At 42.0% G+C, this 18357-nt stretch overlaps 1 protein-coding gene across 1 annotated transcript in view; it reads right to left on the bottom strand.

The window, feature by feature from the left end:
• LOC128902115 (GTP-binding protein Rit2-like) overlaps positions 1–18357 on the bottom strand; it is a 172795-nt gene that overhangs the window by 137220 nt on the left and 17218 nt on the right. The window contains exon 2 of the mRNA XM_054184505.1: positions 8975–9031. Coding sequence (XP_054040480.1) covers positions 8975–9031 — 57 coding nt within the window. The remainder of the gene's footprint in view (positions 1–8974; positions 9032–18357) is intronic.

Here is an 18357-nt window from a genome sequence, read left to right as displayed (position 1 = left end):
TCTGTCATGGGCCACTGGTCAACCCACACGGGTGCATCGGAAATACAAGTCAACGGTGGGTTGGGCGACTGCTCACCAGTGCCCATGATGGAAAATGGTTCGTTGTCAACACTGCTCCAATCTGACTTAATACATCACGACCGATCAAGGCATCCAATGTCCCTGGCAACGGTAGCACATAAACTTTCAGGCTTACTTGTTGACCTTCCGGGAATTTCAACTGTATTGGCTGTTTGCTGATCCAGGGTGTGGAGTGCCCTCCAATGCCATTAATAGATGACGTTGGCAGTTCTACAGACCAACCTACTGGCCATATATCTCGACTTATAATTGTAACATCAGTTCCTGTATCTAGCATGGCAAGAATCTCTTTAGCTTGGCCATTTTGTGAGATGGTTATCTCTATCTCGGGACGCTGGTTCATCTGTGTGGTAAAGCAGACAGCAGGTCCCGTAGATCCAAAACCTCGATCACCACGATAAAGTTCTGATTCTGAAGGATAGCCTAATGGATTATCAATGGCAATTATTTGAGCAATTCGGCTACCTTTAGGAATGAACAAGGGAGGACAAACAGTATAAACCATAACGTAAATGCGACCTGTGTAGTCAGCATCGATTACGCCAGGCAATACAATCAGTCCTTTTATTCCTGCTGATGATCGACCCAGTAACAGCCCCCCAATAGCACTGGTCTGGTGAAATAAAGGCCCCATTGCGTTACTGGGAACTTTTTGAACTTTAGAGTCGATAAGAGTAACATCTACTGTAGTTTCCACGTCGATCCCCATACTCCCTCGGGTTGCTGGTTGGTGTTGTTGAAGAAAACCTTTTTTTCATTCTGAGGGTTTATTTGTGTCTGCACGCGGCCGCTCTCCGTGCTCGCTTTCCAGTTTCCCGTACAGGCTCTTGTGACATGAGTGGTCTTTTGACACTTATCGCACCATACGACTTTGCGGCAGTGACGTTTAACGTGGCTGGACTCCCCACAACGGTAACAGTTCCCGCGGAAGGGTCCACCGGATGACCTCAATGACTTCTTTTGTACGACTGCGGCCAAAGGCTGCACAATTTCTCGGACAGCTCCTTGCACGGCGGCGGCAACCGTAGAACTCTGCCGCTGAGCTTCAGCTCTTTCTACTCTCATCAACATTTCTTCAACGCCTGCTCCTTTAGGCAGACTGGCTAAAATTTGCCTGGTCGTTTTATTGGCATTGTCAAAGGCCAATATTTTAAACATTTACTGTTTGTTATTATCATCTAAATCGGGATGATTCATGACAGCGTCCCACAACCGGTCAACAAAATGACTATATTTTTCGGTAGTTCCTTGCATCATCATACTAAATGATGGGCTGGCAGATCTGGGTAGGCCGAGAAAGGCTTCCAGAGCTAGCTGCGCAGATCGCTGCAGCAGGTTTGCCAGGAACGTCAATTGTACATCCAAATTGCCATACGGTCCAGCTCCTGTAAACATATCGGCTGTTACTCCTCTCAGAGGGTCGCCTTCTCCCTGCCGACAAGCAGCTTCATTCATAGCTCGCTGTTGCCAGGACGACTCCCACAGCAGGAATTGTGTTGGAGTAAGTAACAGTCTCATCAGATTACGACAATCATATGGACACATCAGGTCAACCGAAAAAATCCAGCTAACAATCTGTCGGGTAGCTTCAGATTTTACTCTATAGGTTGAAATGGTGGTACGTGCTTGCTGCAGGATTTTCCAATCATGTGGTTCCCACTTTCCCGTGCCATTAGCATGCACAACAGGACAGGCAAGCGGTGGAGCACTGCCCAAGCTAGCAGCTGCCCCCCATTGTCCTTCTAGTATAGCGTCTCTAATGATACCACTCCATCGCGTGGTTCTTGGAGGCACTGTAGGGTTCATTAACCAGGAAGGTCTATTATTTGTTGGTTTAATAGTTGTTTCTAACTTCTCAAGCCGCTGTAGCACCGACTGTAACAGTCCATCTGTGGCGTTGGGTGCCGATGTCCTATTCCTGCCAGCAGGTGGAGTCGGCGGCCTAGACGATTCAGTAGACGAGGGCAACGGTGGATACAAGGGGGCCAGAGTCGCCGGGAGAGGCGACCGGAGAGGCGGCGCCGCAGGCGGAGTTGTTGAAATTGACAGGGGCGGTGCTGCAGACGGAGGTCTGCACGTCGCTCCTCCCAGATCGATGAGGTCAGATGTGGCTTTTACCTCCTCCCCTACTGGAGTTTTTGTTGGCGGCACTTCCGTATGATGGTTATTGTTTGACTCTGGCTTCGCCGCAGCCACTTCCTCTTTCCCCGCGCTTTGCAAAGGGTCAGGCAACAAGTCCTTCCCTCTCTCGGTCGGACCCGGAATCTCTCTCGCTCGAATCTCCGCCACAGATTGACAGACTGTCCCAGTCATTCCTTTGACAGCGGGCAGACTGAAAAGCTGCGCAATAGGTCCAGGCTTACTTGTAGGTGGTGTAACAGCGGCTCCTGTACTTAACATTTGAGCTGCTGCACAGGCTACTTCCCGCTCCGCTTTCATGGCTTTCAAAGTCTCTAACACTGTATTCCATAGCCCACGGACGGCTTTTATTTCTTTTTCATCTTTTTCATCTCCTTCAATTATTTTATACCGCATTGTCCCTCCAAATTCCCGCCATTCCGAGACCGAAAACAACATATGTGTGTCAGAAAAGTGACCCCACCTTTGTCCCAATTTAATCAGTTTGAGCAACTGTTTCGCTGGTGTTTCAATCCCTCTCTTAGAGAGGATCCCAGCGAGTAGTGTGGCCGCAGCTTCTGTTTCCATAGCTGCGCCTGGGAGGTGAGGAGCGACCTCACGCCGTTGTCTGCTCCCGCTGATGCGCCTAAGCAGCACGTCTCCCAGCCGAAGTTTCCCACTCCCCTCCTCTAGCTGCTTACCGCAGTCTCGGAGAACTCAGTTGCACTGAACCATCCTCTGCTACCAGATGTTGGAGTGGGAGACGGACCCGGAGTAATGATGGAGTCTCAATATGAGTATGATCGTTCTCCCTTTATTCAAGTTTTCACAGAGTATATATAGACAGGCAATAAGAACAAGCGTTAGCAACAGATATGTGATTGGTTTACAACCTATGTTTATGTGATTAAGGCAATTATTTCATTGGTACACGTCCTGTGTCCACCCCTTGCTATGTAGCACAACTTTCTCTATTCACAGATGTGGTTTCTCTTATCTTATTTACCACCTTGTTACTTCTGCTCCTTGAAGAATTTCAAGGAGAGTTCACGGTCACGTTCGGGCCTATAGTTAAACAGGCTTCTCCTCAAGGCTCATGTGAAAGGCTGGATTGTTCATCGCAATCAGGTCATGTCCCTTCTCACTCAGCCATTCCTCCACAACATAATGTCAAACCACAATGAAAAGGAATGATAGGGAATATCTGTCTTCCTAGGGACTGTCACAAAAAAGGGAAAAATAATACCTCTGCATTTTTAAAGCTACATGATTATTACTGCACAATGTTTAGGATAAATTCCTAACTGTGTGTTTGGAGGGAAGCAGAAGTGGGAAGGGGAAGCACATTTGGCATCATATTAAAGTGAATGGACTGCCCTGTATTCTCTGGTCAGTAACAGTAAGGAATTTTCACCATAGCATCATGTTGGACAAGAAAAAAGAGAAATACATTCTCATCTTTAGACTCCCCTTAAAGCTCACTGTCTTATCAGTTTACAGATGAAATACAAAATAAAAATAAAATCAGGAGATAAAAAAAATCTTCTAAAAATCTTCAGAAGTCAATTGCCCATGGGTATAAAATGTGTTCATTATACCAAAAGTATCAAACTTCAGATATTTCTTAAGATTAAAAATAATCGGGCTTTTATGAAATGAAAACAAATAGGCAGCCATTTATTTTTAAATCAAAGCAAAAACTATTGTACATTCCTTGTTTCAGGTTTTTTATGTGTTCCTAACTGATCATACAAGATGGTTTTGTGGACCCTTTGTATGTACTGTATGTGGTTTGATTCTGCTTTTCAACTAGAATATCAACCAGATTATATCAGTCCTATGCTCATGTGCTTTGGGAATGGTTTATTGTCCCCTGTCTTCTAGAAGCAAATATATTTCACAAGAATCTACAGAAATGAAAACCATATGAAATTATTATTCCATTCCCATGTCAATGCTTAAAGTGGACAATGAAAAGTTAAAATGGACAAAGTGGACAATCTCACACCATAGAAAACAAAGAGAATAGAGTAGCTAGTGCAAGAACATTAGGAAAAATATGTAGGTATTTATTAGATTCTTATATCCATGTAAAGCAAAAGAAACAATAGACCTTATCTTAAAGCTCAACTGGAACGCAGTAGACTCAACAGGTTGGTTAACACTGGAAATCCGTGGATTATTATTCAAACACATCATAGAACTTTTTTTATTTCCAGAGAATATCATCCTCTCAGTGACACCTACAGAAATTGTTTTTATTTTAAATGTCCAAAGATGAATAAAACCACAGGTAGGCAGAATACATTATTTCCAGAGGAGCACACTAAAATCTGAGGTCAGTGTGCCCAGAGAAGGAACAGCTCGTTCTGGGCATCATCTCAAAGCACGTGAAGGAAAAGAAAGCTATCGGAAGTAGCCAACACGGATTCACCAAGGGGAAATCATGTCTGACTAATCTGATATAGCCTTCTGCGATGGCATGACTGGATGGATAGATGAGGGGAAGGCAGTAGATGTGTCTGCCTTGACTTCAGCAAGGCTTTCAACACCATCTCCCACAGCATCCTCATAGGGAAGCTTAGGAAGTGTGGGCTAGATGAATGGACAGTAAGGTGCATTGAAAACTGGTTGAAAGACAGAGCTCAGAGGGTCGTGATTACAGGCACAGAGTCTAGTTGGAGGTCAGTGATGAGTGGTGTTCCCCAGGGGTCAGTACTGGGTCCAGTCCTGTTCAATATATTCATCAATGACCTGGATGAAGGGATGGAGTGCACCCTCAGCACGTTTGCTGATGACACAAAACTGGGAGGAGTGGCCGACACACCAGAAGGCTGTGCCGCCATACAGAGAGACCTGGACAGGCTGGAGAGAAACCTTATGAAATTCAATAAGGGCAAGTGTAGGGTGCTGCACCTGGGGAGGAATAACCCCATGCACCAGTACAGGTTGGGGGCTGACCTGCTGGAGAGCAGCTCTGTGGAAAGACACCTGGGAGTCCTGGTGGACAACAGGATGACCATGAGGCAGCAATGTGCCCTTGTGGCCAAGAAGGCCAATGGCCTCCTGGGGTGCATCAAGAAGAGTGTGGCCAGCAGGTCGAGGGAAGTCATCCTCCCCCTCTACTCTGCCCTGGTGAGGCCACACCTGGAGTCCTGTGTCCAGTTCTGGGCTCCCTGGTTCAAGAAGGACAGGGAACTGCTGGAGAGGGTACAGCAAAGGGCTATGAAGATGATTAGGGGACTGGAACACCTCTCTTATGAAGAAAGGCTGAGGGATTTGGGTCTCTTCAGTCTGGAAAAAAGACGGCTGAGGGGGGATCTTATCAACACTTATAAATACTTAAAGGGTGGGTGTCAGGAGGGTGGGGCCAGGCTCTTTTCAGTGGTGCCCAGCCACAGGACAAGAGGTAACGGGCACAAACTTGAACATAGGACGTTCCACCTTCTTTACTTTGAGGGTGGCAGAGCACTGGAACAGGCTGCCCAGAGAGGTGGTGGAGTCTCCATCTCTGGAGACATTCACAACCTGCCTGTACATGTTCCTTTGCAACCTGCTCTAGGTGACCCTGCTCTGGCAGGTGGGATTGGACTAGATGATCTCCAGAGGTACCTTCCAACCCTATGTTTCTGTGATTCTGTGTGACAGCTCATGAGTCCCATAAACAGGATACAAATTTCTGAGGAATGAAAATGGCCTAAAATGTATGACATAAAAGAAAGGCTACATATTGAGATGCAGAGAGAGCAGTGATCTCAGACATAGCTGAAAAGCTACATTCAATTTTGTGCTTTGCCACTCTGCCAGAGTAAAGGTATATTTCATGTGTGGCCTGTTTTTTTCTTTCCTCATCGTCCGCTGATGGGTTACTTTGAGAAACAAAACTGTGGCTAGATAGATCACTGTTCTACCCCAACATGATAACTTCCCTGGGACACAAACCATCTATTTGTGGCTTACTCCTTGCAACCTTCAAGGAATAACCTCCCCTCTGGCAACTCCTGGTATCAGCACAGCCTTGGCCCTGGATATGCTCATTCTGGATCACCTTTCATTCTGATAGTCCAGAAAATTCTCTGAATAATATTTTATTAGACTGATGGAAAATAGTTTAAATATGCCTACCAGTGGATGTACAAAAAAAGCAGAGATTAATTCTGTGATTTGAAACCAGGGTCTCAAAAGTAGTAATAGCAATCTCAACAGTATACACTTTTTCAGTGTACTGAGATTTTTAAATATATTTGTTTGTTATTACAGGTCAGATAACAAATGATTCCTTCTATTTGTTTTTTGGTTTTATGTCCAATTTTGAGGGTTCATACCACATATTTATCCAAGAGGAAACATACATACTTAGCCCAAGATTGTACTCTGCTACATGTTTTAGAGCATGAATAGAAATAAGCCTTTCTCAGGATGTCCTCAGCATGTTCTGAGAGACAGAAGTGCTGAACAAATAAAACTCAACAGTCATACTTCTAGTTCTGCCTCTAGCCATCTGTGTGAGTTTGAATTCAATATTTCATGTCTCTGTTCTCTGTCTCCCTCTCTCTTCTCCTATTTAGAGCGTTGGTTTTACTGAGTAGAAGCTGTCTCTTACTCAAGGAGACCTTAATCTTGATTAGGTCCTCTATGCATTCCTGCAGTATGTACTTATAATGCATCATAAGCTTTCCTTCTCTTTATGATTATCTATTATTCATGTTATGGTAGTGTCTAGAGACCAATAAGTTAGGATTATGACAAGATACAATATATGGATAAATACAGATGGCAGGTGGCTAGCTAATAATAAAGATGGGTGTATGTACATAACTTAATGGTGTCAGTAACTACTAATGCTCCTCTTTTCCAATTAGATCTAATGATTATTTTTTTCCTGAGTGCAACAATTTGTAGCAATTCCATAGTAGTTTTACTTTCTTTAGAGTTGACAGATCTCATTTTTATTTTGTAATATTTTTAATGGTTATAAAATTACTAATGGCATGAAGAGTTTATACATGGGGGTTTTCTTATCATTAAAATACCACCATTTGCCAGGAGTTAATATCCAGGAAATGTGGGATACTATAGAAATAACAAATCAAAAGAAATACTACCATTAGCTGCTCTACTTAGCAATGCAGTCATTTTATAGAGGTTAAACCTGAGTTTGAAATATTTGAAAATTTAAAGATAAAATTTGAAAAGATAACAAAAAAATGTTTTGGCTGAGGGGGTTGGAAAAAACTATTTTTTTTCCCAAAGCAATCTTTGTAAATATTAATATTTTTAGTGCCTGCCACTTATGAGGCCCAGATTCTGCCATCTCCTAGGTATAACTAAATATTACATATGGATAGTCCCTATAAATGCAAGGGCTTTTTAGTATAAGTAAAGCTAACTAATAAAGCAATCCTTAAATGAATAAACATTCAGTTGTGCTGATTTCTACCTCAATGTGACATACATCTTTTACTGCATTCATTCATATTAATATAGTACTGCCCAAAAGATGTTCAACAGCAAGAAAAAAACTAGTCTTTTTGACAACCATTCTTGACATCATAGAGTCATAGAATGGTTGAGGTTGTCAAGGACCTCTGGAGGTCATCTGGTCCAAACTTCTGCTCTAGCAGGGCTGCCTAGAACAGGCTGCCCAGAACAGGCTGCCCAGGACTATGACTATACAGTTTTGAGTATCTCCAAAGATGGAGACTCCACAACCTCTCTGGGCAACCTATGCCAATGCTCTCCTGTACTGGGGAGCCCAGAACTGGACACGGTATTCCAGGTGGGGCCTCAAAAGTACTGAGTAGAGGGGAAGGATCACCTCCCTCAACCTCCTGTCAACACTCCTCCTAATGCAGCTCAGGATACCATGAGCCTCCTTTGCTGCAAAGGCACATTGCCGGCTCATGCTCAACCTGATGTCCACCAGGTGCCCAGCAGGATATCAGTAGATGATACCCAATGCAACAACAGGAATCCAGGGCTGTTCAAGGCATTACATTACTTGGGTTTATACCCTGTAAATATCTTCCAAATTTGTACCCAGCTTAGAAGGGGGGAAAACATTTGAAATGTTTTAATGAGACACAATTTTTACCAAAGCCTTTTTGAATTAACTGTTTTAGAAATAGAAATTCAGTTCAGTCAACCAGAATTCATTGCAGATCTCTCTTCCAGCTCACTGTCTCATTGTACTCCAGCCATATAGTCATGCAATGGTCAGCATCTGAAGATGATGACTTTCAGTGTATTGCAGATACATGTGAATATTTCTGATTACTTAGGTTTATAATGCAGGTAAACCAAATGGAGTTAGCAGAGTATGTGATCCCAGAGCACAACTCTGGTATATTAAATTCAGTAGGCACTTGATTTTTCTAGAGGTCAACTAAGGGTTTAAAAGTGGAAAAGAGTACTAAAATAACAAAACTTTTAAAAACATACTCCAAAATGGAGTTTTTACATTATTTTAGTATTTTGAAAGATTGCTTTCTATCTTGTAAGATTTTTGGTTTCTGTGGTTATAATTGCACAGCTGTTAATAGTTAAAGAGCATGAAGCCACAAATTTGTTGAAAAATTTTGTACAAAGTATTTCAGGAAAAAATAGCTATGGTATGACCATGACTAATTTAACTGTCATCACAAAATTAAGGTTTAATCTAAAGTTGACAAATCTTGCTTCTATCTAAGTGCTATTTAGGAGCAGCTTCTCACTGTACGGCAATCTTGAATAAGCAGAGATTGAAAGAGATGAAGGGAGAATAGCCTCTACTCACCTATAGTTGGATCATGATAATCAGGGAACCGATGGCTTATGAACTGCATTGTCATTGCTGGAGAGGAGAAAGGCAGAGGGAAGAAAAAACAATGATATTACTGTCTTTAAATGACAACAGGGAAAAGAACATGTAGAGAATTCACTCGTCCAAGTATCATCTTAGAAAGTGAATCAAAAGTTGGTCATGTCTACAGCTGCAAGAATGCATTGGCATTACAGTGATAATCAAGAACCGATAAATGGAAAAAATATGAATTAAACTTCTTCATTTGTCTTGATTTCTACCTTTTTAAACTGTATTTTATCAATTGCTGTATTAAAATCTTACATCTTTTTAACACTTGGTAAACACTGTTAACACGATATTGTCCACAGATAAAAATTGACATGAAGAAAACATAAAATATAATTTACAAAGCTGATTAATAAAAGTTTTCATGATGTTACAAAATGCCACTAACTGCAGTACCTGATTTGATTTCTGGTGCATTTTAGGAATACCTAACTCATTAAACTTGATGCAGCAGACAAATGCTGTTCACCACCTAGAGCTTGGTTTCTTCTGAACAGACTGTATGGCTGAATATAGCTTGCTTTCAGAAATTTTAGGAAAGTTACATTAGTCTTCAGGAAAATTGATTTCCATCATTTGGAACAGGTGGTGCTCTGGAAATGAAATCAATGCTTATAAATACTTAAAGGGTGGGTGTCAGGAGGATGGGGCCAGGCTCTTTTCAGTGGTGCCCAGGGACAGGACAAGATGAAACGGGCACAAACTTGAACATAGGAAGTTCCATCTCAACATGAGGAGGAACTTTACTTTGAGGGTGGCAGAGCACTGGAACAGGCTGCCCAGAGAGGTGGTGGAGTCTCCGTCTCTGGAGACATTCAAAACCTGCCTGGATGCATTCCTGTGTAACCTGCTCTAGGTGACCCTGCTCTGGCAGGGGGGTTGGACTAGATGACCTCCAGAGGTCCCTTCCAACCCCTATCATTCTGTGATTCTGTGAAATTCCAGTTTATGTAGAAAGACAGAAGTATTAATCTCCTGTTCAACCATAAGTTTCCAACATGCCATCTGAAGTTCATAGGCTTTGAACAACCGTGAAAGTAGATTTGGGCATCCAATGTTCACACTAACACCATCAGTCGTCAGAACAACATGGGAAGTTATGTTATCTTTGATGTCTTTGCTCAGGAGTTTGAATCTCAGCTCATTTGAAAAGTAGAGGAATCTACCTAACACTGAGAGCTGAGAAGAAAAGACCTCCAAAAGTGAAACAGGTGAATTCCAATTGAACAGAAGGAAAAAAAAAAGACCTAAAAGATATTTTTAAAGTATTGCTTGATTTTTAAGCCAATTTCATTATTTTATTTTTTCATATTTTTAACGCCTGCATTCCACTATAGATGTTATGTGGCCATTTGTTTCAAAAAAGTAATGATAACTGAATGATAACTCTCAGTCACAACATGTTAAACCAAACATGAGATTCTGCCTTTTGTCTTGAACACCTCAGTTACCTTCAAAATCAGAGGTTATGAACAAGAAATGTGACATTTTAAAAATTCCGCACATAAATACACCCATTTTTAAAGCAGTATTGTTTTAGTTTAATGTTTATCCTCCTTATACTTCTAAGAATCAGGGGGTTAAGGAGATAGTTTTACAAAATGATACAGACAAGAAGCATTAAACATTTATTACCATGTTAATACATTATTGCATCTTTAGTGTAGACAAATATAAATGTTAAGAAGCAGCATAATAAATTCATAGTAACTCAGAGAGGGTAACTGTGTTAAAAATCCTCATTCAGTCTATATATATTATCAGGGAATAAATCTACGTGCAGTGACACTCATGTCTTCTATATTATCTGTTGTTAGATGCATTACTTTTAAGTACTGTGTATGTTTGGACACTTTAATTTCCAGGACATCTGTTTTTTTAATCACAACAGATTTTTAGGCACCTCCATCTGATAACCGTTAGTGGTTTATGAAGAATAAATTGATGCCTAATGTGATCTGCCTAGTTTTCTCTGAGAAGCAGAGGCAGCTAGCAGAGATGCTGTGCATATGGTTTATGCCTACACATTTTGAGCTTTCTGAGGGCCTGTAACACAAATTAATTCAATTTGTTTCACTACCTGCTGCTTTTTCTTGCCAAGCTTTTTTTTTTAACACAAACTACTCTGTATCTGATCTCATTCTGTTTCCTTTTGGAGCTATGCCTGTGTCACAAAATCTGTTGTTACAGCCGAAACGGAAATTCTCAGAGGACACCCATAACTTATGGTAAACATTTTTCCTCTCTCCTGAGACATCCCCAAATCAATACATCATTTATATCCTCATTAAATTCACAGGGTGTAAGAGGACTGAAATAATTTGGAAGCATCCTACTGATTTTCTACTGTAACATGCAAAATATCTCCCAGACCACTGTCTGTGTGTGAATATGCATCATTAAAACCTTCACAGGAACCTAGGCTGCACACAGTGCTTTAGAGGCAGATCAGAAGAGGAACTTATGTCTTGTAATGTCAAGCGCAACAATACTGACTTGTATATGCCTGACATGTATGTCTTAGTCCAGAGCTCTACATGAGCTGATTTGGGTATATATAAAATGAATTGGGAGAGGTACAGAATTTGCGAAAGGTGTTCACAGAAGCACTCTACATAATGAAATGAAACCATCTTACAGTCAGCTGGCTAGGGTGTCCTGGTTTGAGGTAAAACAGAACCAATTTTCTGATTTGTAATTTTACTTTTTAGCTGGGCCTCTTCTAACTGACTAAAGTCTGAAATTCACAGCATATTGTTCAGAAACTGTTCACCCTCAGAGTGATAAGACTTGATTATACCAAGGAATGGTATGCACAGAGGCTCTTGCTTATACTTGTTGCTATAACAACCAAGGTCAGCTGACTTCGCTGCTTGCCCCGTTAGAGGGTCGGAAGCGGAGAAGCGTAGAGGGGTCCCACCTGCAGGGAGGAGCAGACGGGACAGGTGACCCAAAACTGACCAACAGGGTATTCCATCCCATATGCATCACACTCTCAGTATAAAAGCTGAGGGATCAAAGGGGCAAAGGGGGCTCTGGCTCGCTCTTTCTTCAGTGGCCGACGTCTGAGGAGGACCCTGTCTGTTCATCTGCCTTTGATCCCGATCCGAGCATTCCTGACTCTAGTTCCAGAATTCAGCTCCTGTCCATCGCTGACTCCAGTCTGGGACTTTTCCTGTGCCTGCTGGTGACACGATCATCATCCTGGGAGCTGGATACGTTTTTGTATATACTGTATACTTTTTTCTTTAATTTTTATTATTCTACTATTATTTATAATTTCCTTATTTATTATTATTTTCATTGAAGTAGTTTAGTTCTTTTTTCTAAACTCGTAAATCTCCTTATCTCTTCCTCTCCTCTCTGAGGAGAGATGGGGGGGGAGGGCCATCTGTCATTCTGATCGGCCAATCCGGCCAAAACCACGACAGAATTATTGGTGCGCAACATGGGGCACGATTGTGGCCCAACTGTGGCACTACCAGAGTTCTGATAGATGGTCTGAATAGTTTGAATTCCAGCTTGCTCAGAGATTGATACAGACAGCTCACATCATGTCGTTGCTAAACAGATTATTTTATCGTCTCTTTGTAGGGATTTCTTTAAAGTTAATTGTTAAAGTTAATTGATACAACAATGCTTAGCTGGCTTATGTGCTGTATTGCTTGCTTGCTCTTTCTGTCTGTATGCGGTGGTTCAAACGTGCTATTTTGCTGCTGTGTTTAATTCTGATCCAGGCTGTGGTTGAATGTATAGCTTCTTTACCTTCATACCTTGGGCATTATGTAATGGATTGTTACTACTTATACTAATTATACTTTGAATTTTACCATGGATATGTTTACTTCGCTCTTTACTTCTTATGTCAAATTGTCACCATCAGAGCCAGGAGAGGGATCTCCTTTGGGTATCGTGAATGACAGTTACATTCCTAAAATCATGTTTTTGGTGTCGATTTTCCTGCATGCGTTGCAGGGGTGGTTTTTCTTTAAATCTTGGTGCAGTAGGTGTAGTACAATACGCACTGACACTACTCGAACTCCTTTGGAACCAGTACAAGCTGCCCCGGTGACCAGAAGGAAAAAGAAGAGGTCAGTAAGTTCCTCTGTCCCTTGTGACAAAGACCAAGTAAGGCCAGATAGCAGGGGGGAGGACTCTTCTGATGAAGATCGAGGAAAGAGTTCTTCTAAAGACGATAGGGGAGAGGCTCCTGCGTCAGCACAGGAGGAGGAATCAGATACAGAGGTAATCATCAAATCCTTCTCTATGAAGGATCTGCGAAATACGAGAAAGGATTTTACCCGGAATGATGGTGAGACACTTGTCTCCTGGTTGCTCCGATGCTGGGATAATGGGGCTGATAGCATGGAGTTAGATGGTAGCAAAGCCAGGCAGTTAGGAAACCTGGCCGGAGAGGGTGGTATAGATAAAGCTCTTGGGGAAAAAAATCACAGACTCTCAGTCTCGGGAGGCGACTCATATCAGCCGTAAAAGGCAGATATCCTTTTAAGGATGATGTTGAATGCCGCCTGATTAAATGGACCAGCATAGAGAAGGGTATTAAGTATCTGAGAGAAATGGCTGTGAAAGAGGTGATTTATGGTGACTGGGAAGTGAATGTAGATCCTGATGAAATGCCATGTAGACGACCTATGTTGCGAAAGTTTGTACAGAGTGCACCACCAATGTATTCCCATACAGTACTGATCTGGGGAGGAGGTGATGATGATTCACTAACTGTAAATGAAGTGGCTAGCAGAATGCGACAGTATGAAGACAGTCTCTCTCATCCCCTCACTGTAGCAGCTGTGGAAAGATTAACTGATAAAATGATTGAGAAAAATGAGAAACTGTTTGATAAACTGTTTGATAAACTATCTAGGATGGAGGAGAGATCTTATTCTTCCCCTGTGCGGACCCCATTAGGAGAAGAGCCCCTCCTGCGAGACCGACTCAGAGGAAACAGAACACACTATGAGATATCCTGTGGTTTTGCCTCTGTGACTATGGAGAGGACACGAGTAAGTGGGATAAAAAACCTACCTCAGCCCTACAGGCACGAGTAAGTGAGTTGCAATGTAAAGCAGATAGAAGCACAAATTATTCCAGGAGGACTGCTGCTCCAGTCCGCAGGGGGTGGTTCTCTGGTCCAGGTAGAAACTCATCAGCTAATTACAAACATTAGAGGTGCCCTGCCTCCAGCCAGGAGGAGGAGAGGGACAACAGAGTTTATTGGACTGTGTGGATTCGATGGCCTGACACATCAGAGACACAAAAATATACAGCCCTAGTGGACACTGGTGCACAGTGTACCCTATTGCCATCAAATCATAAAGGGACAGAATCTGTCACTATTTCTGGAGTGACAGGTAGGTCTCAAGAACTGACTGTACTGGAGGCTGAAGTGAGCCTAAATGGGAAGAAATGGGAGAAGCACCCAATTGTGACTGGCCCAGATGCTCCGTGCATCCTTGGAATAGACTTCCTCAAGAGAGGGTATTTCAAAGACCTGAAAGGGTATTGGTGCGCTTTTGGTATAGCAGCTGTAGAGACTGAGGATATTACACAGCTGTCTACCTTACCTGGCCTTTCAGATGACCCTTCTGTGGTGGGACTGCTGAAGGTTAAAGAACAGCAGGTGCCAATTGCTACTGCCACAATGCATCAATGACAGTATTGCACCAACTGAGACTCCCTGATTCCCATCCAGAACCTGATTTGTCAGCTGGAGACCCAAGGAGTGATCAGCAAGACTCACTCACCTTTTAACAGCCCTATATGGCCAGTGTGAAAGTCTGATGGAGACTGGAGATTAACAGTAGGCTATCGTGGCCTGAATGAGGTCACACCACCACTGAGTGCTGCTGTGCCAGACATGCTAGAACTGCAGCATGAACTGGAGTCAAAGGCAGCCCAGTGGTATGCTACCATTGACATTGCTCATGCATTCTTCTCTATTCCTTTAGCAGCAGAATGCAGGCCACAGTTTGCTTTCACCTGGAGAGGCATCCAGTACACCTGGAATGGACTGCCCCAGGGGTGGAAGCACAGCCCTACTCTTTGCCATGGACTGATCCAGACTGCACTGGAGAAGGGTGGAGCTCCAGAACACCTGCAATACATTGATGTCATCATTGTGTGGGGTAACACAGCAGCAGCAGTTTTCAAGAAAGCTAAGAAGATAATCAAGATTCTTTTGAAAGCAGGTTTTGCTGTAAAAAGAGGTAAGGTCAAGGGACCTGCATGAGACATCCAGTTCTTGGGAATTAAGTGGCAAGGTGGGCGTCATCAGATCCCACTGGATGTGATTAACAAAATAACATCTATGTCCCCACCTACTAACAAAAAGGAAACAGAGGCCTTCTTAGGTGTTGTGGGTTTCTGGAGAATGCATATTCCAGGTTATAGTCAGATTGTGAAACCTCTCTATGAAGGGACTCGAAAGAAAAATGAGTTTACGTGGGGTCCTGAGCAACGATAAGCCTTTGAGCAAATGAAACAAGAGATTGTGCATGCAGTAGCCCTTGGACCAGTCTGAACAGGACAGGACATTAAAAATGTGCTCTAGTGTGCAGCCGGGGACAATGGCCCTGCTTGGAGCCTCTGGCAGAAAGCACCAGGGGAGACTCAAGGTCGACCCCTGGTATTTTGGAGTCGGGGATACAGAGGATCTGAAGCCAACTATACTCCAACTGAGAAAGAAATCTTGGCAGCATATGAAGGAGTTAGAGCTGCTTCAGAGGTAATTGGTACTGAAACACAGCTCAGTACCATAAAAAAGCAGAGTCAGTTAAAAAATGGTAAAAAAAAGAAAAAAAAAAAAACAAAAACCTTTTAATCCATAGCAAATATTGTGAAACATTTTGAATTGCAAGTTGCCTGAAAATTTTTAATGAATATTTTATAACACTGTGAAGATCATTCCACTTAAATGGGACATGTACATCACATGGAAAATATGATAAGTAAAAGGATCATTGTTCCAGATGAATAGTACCTTCTTTATATCCATCTGTGGCTAAGCAAGTGCAGATTGCCTCATCTGAATAAATGTAAGCCTGATATGCATGAGTATGTAACTTGTAAGTTCTCTTGTGTTTTCAGAATAAAAAAGGGGTTCAGATGCTGTATTTAATTTTTAGTTGTTTCCAACTATGCTTATCTAATGTTATATGGAAAAGTATACATGATACCTATGCTGACACTGAAATATATATGTTTTCTATGAATAATAATCTTAGTCCTGTCTGATACTTTCAATATAATTCCTACTCTCTTCCTAATAATATTTTTTTACCTCCCAGTAGGAAATGCCATGCTTAGAAAAAGGCTGAGGTTATATTATTATTCTATTCTTATTATATTATTCATTGTAAAGCATCCTTTTGATCAGTGCAGCAATATTAATTTTCACGTAAACAAGGTATCAGCTTTTTAAAATAGATATGTTTGTGTGGGCCCACAGACCAACAAAAAAAATGCTTCAATAGCCATGTGGTTGTGAGAGCAGGTAGAGCAGAATCCCACTGTCCTACTAATTTGTTCTAAATTTAACTTATACCAACAGCTTTGAAAGTAGTCCTATACATATTTTTCAAGGCTGGAGAGTACATTGTGACCTTACACAATATTCTTTATGGTAATAGTATCCCTGATGTGAATATCTCATCCTGAGCTTCCCATCCCTCTTTATTCACCCAAGAACCTTCACATATTCATACTCTTCTGGGTGCTGTGTATGATCATATATTAATCCATTTCCAAAAGAATCTTTATCCTCATCACAAAATCCTACATTTTAAACAGTCTAACAAAATGATCACAGTAGTTGCAACTCAGAGATCTGTGGTTCCATATGGTTGGTTCACTTTAGTTTAGATCCACTATTCCAGTGGATCTTTAACTTGTGTTTTTATAAACACTGAGGTTTCAAAGACAACAGCATAGAAGATGGGCTTAAAAAAATATAAAAATGGTAAAGGTGGCAAAGAAGCTTTACAGTCTAAAAAAAGAACAGTAGATCATATTAACAAAGAATGCACCATAGGAAGAGACCGTCACAGAAAAGAAAAAGTGATAAATATGCTAAAATCTTAAGAGACATCCTTGCCTCTGTCAACCTGTAAAATTAAATAACTTTCTAAAAAAATGGCCAGGGCATGTTGAACATTGTAGGAATGCATCTGAGAGAAAATGGTCATGTGAGCCAGCCTCCCTACTATGAGAGATTAGATTAAGAGCAAAACAGGTGGTAGAAGATGGAATTAGTACATGGGAAAAACGGGAACTGAGAAGGTAGAAAACATGTTGTGAAATGACTAAGCAATTTACTATGAGAATTCTTGTAACTAATCTGATGTGTGAACAAACTGCATGCACAGCGCGTGGACAGTGTAACTAGCTAATCAGAAATAAGCGAATCGCGTGTACAGCTACAACACAGGGTAGAAAAGATGATGATCTGTGCTTAATAAACGGCTCCTGTTGATTCACATTGGATCATCTGGAGTCCAGTTATTTCCCCTCAGAACATACCTGATTTTATTCTTTTGATAACATGTTTGTGTATAAATAAATACATAAAAATGTTACAATATCAAAGTTAGACTATTTCAGCAACTAGACAAGCACTTTATTACTACTGTTTTGTCTCTGAAGTACTGTATAGTTTGAACAGTTCTGGTCTTTCTGATGGTTTCAAACCCACAAGACTACAGGTATCGTCTTATAAAATGTATGATCTTTTCAAATGTTCATGTCTGGAAATCAGAATGTTGACTTAACAGAATCACAGAGTGTTTTGGGTTGGAAGGGACCTTAAAGATCATCTAGTTCCAACCCCCCTGCCATGGGCAGGGACACCTCCCACTAGACCAGGTTGCTCAAAGCCCCATCCAGCCTGGCCTTGAACACTTCCAGGGATGGGGCATTGACAACTTCCCTGGGCAACCTGTTCCAGTGCCTCTCCACCCTCACAGTAAAGAATTTCTTCCTAATATCCAATCTAAATCTACCCTCTTTCAGTTTGAGGCCATTACCCCGTGTCCTGTCATTACACTCCCTGATAAAGAGTCCCTCCCCATCTCTCCTGTAGGCCCCCTTTAGGTACTTGAAGGCCACTATAATGTCTCCCTGGAGCCTTCTCTTCTCCAGGCTGAACAACCCCAACTCTCTCAGCCTGTCCTCATAGCATAGGTGCTCCAGCCCTCTGATCATCTTCGTGGCCCTCCTCTGGACCCAATCCAACAGGTCCATCTCCTTCTTGTGCTGAGGACTCCAAAGCTGGACACAGTACTCCAGGTGGGGGG

The sequence above is a fragment of the Rissa tridactyla genome, chromosome W (assembly GCF_028500815.1).
Source record: "Rissa tridactyla isolate bRisTri1 chromosome W, bRisTri1.patW.cur.20221130, whole genome shotgun sequence".
Lineage (NCBI taxonomy): Eukaryota > Metazoa > Chordata > Aves > Charadriiformes > Laridae > Rissa > Rissa tridactyla.
This window is presented reverse-complemented; position numbering and strand designations above follow the sequence as displayed.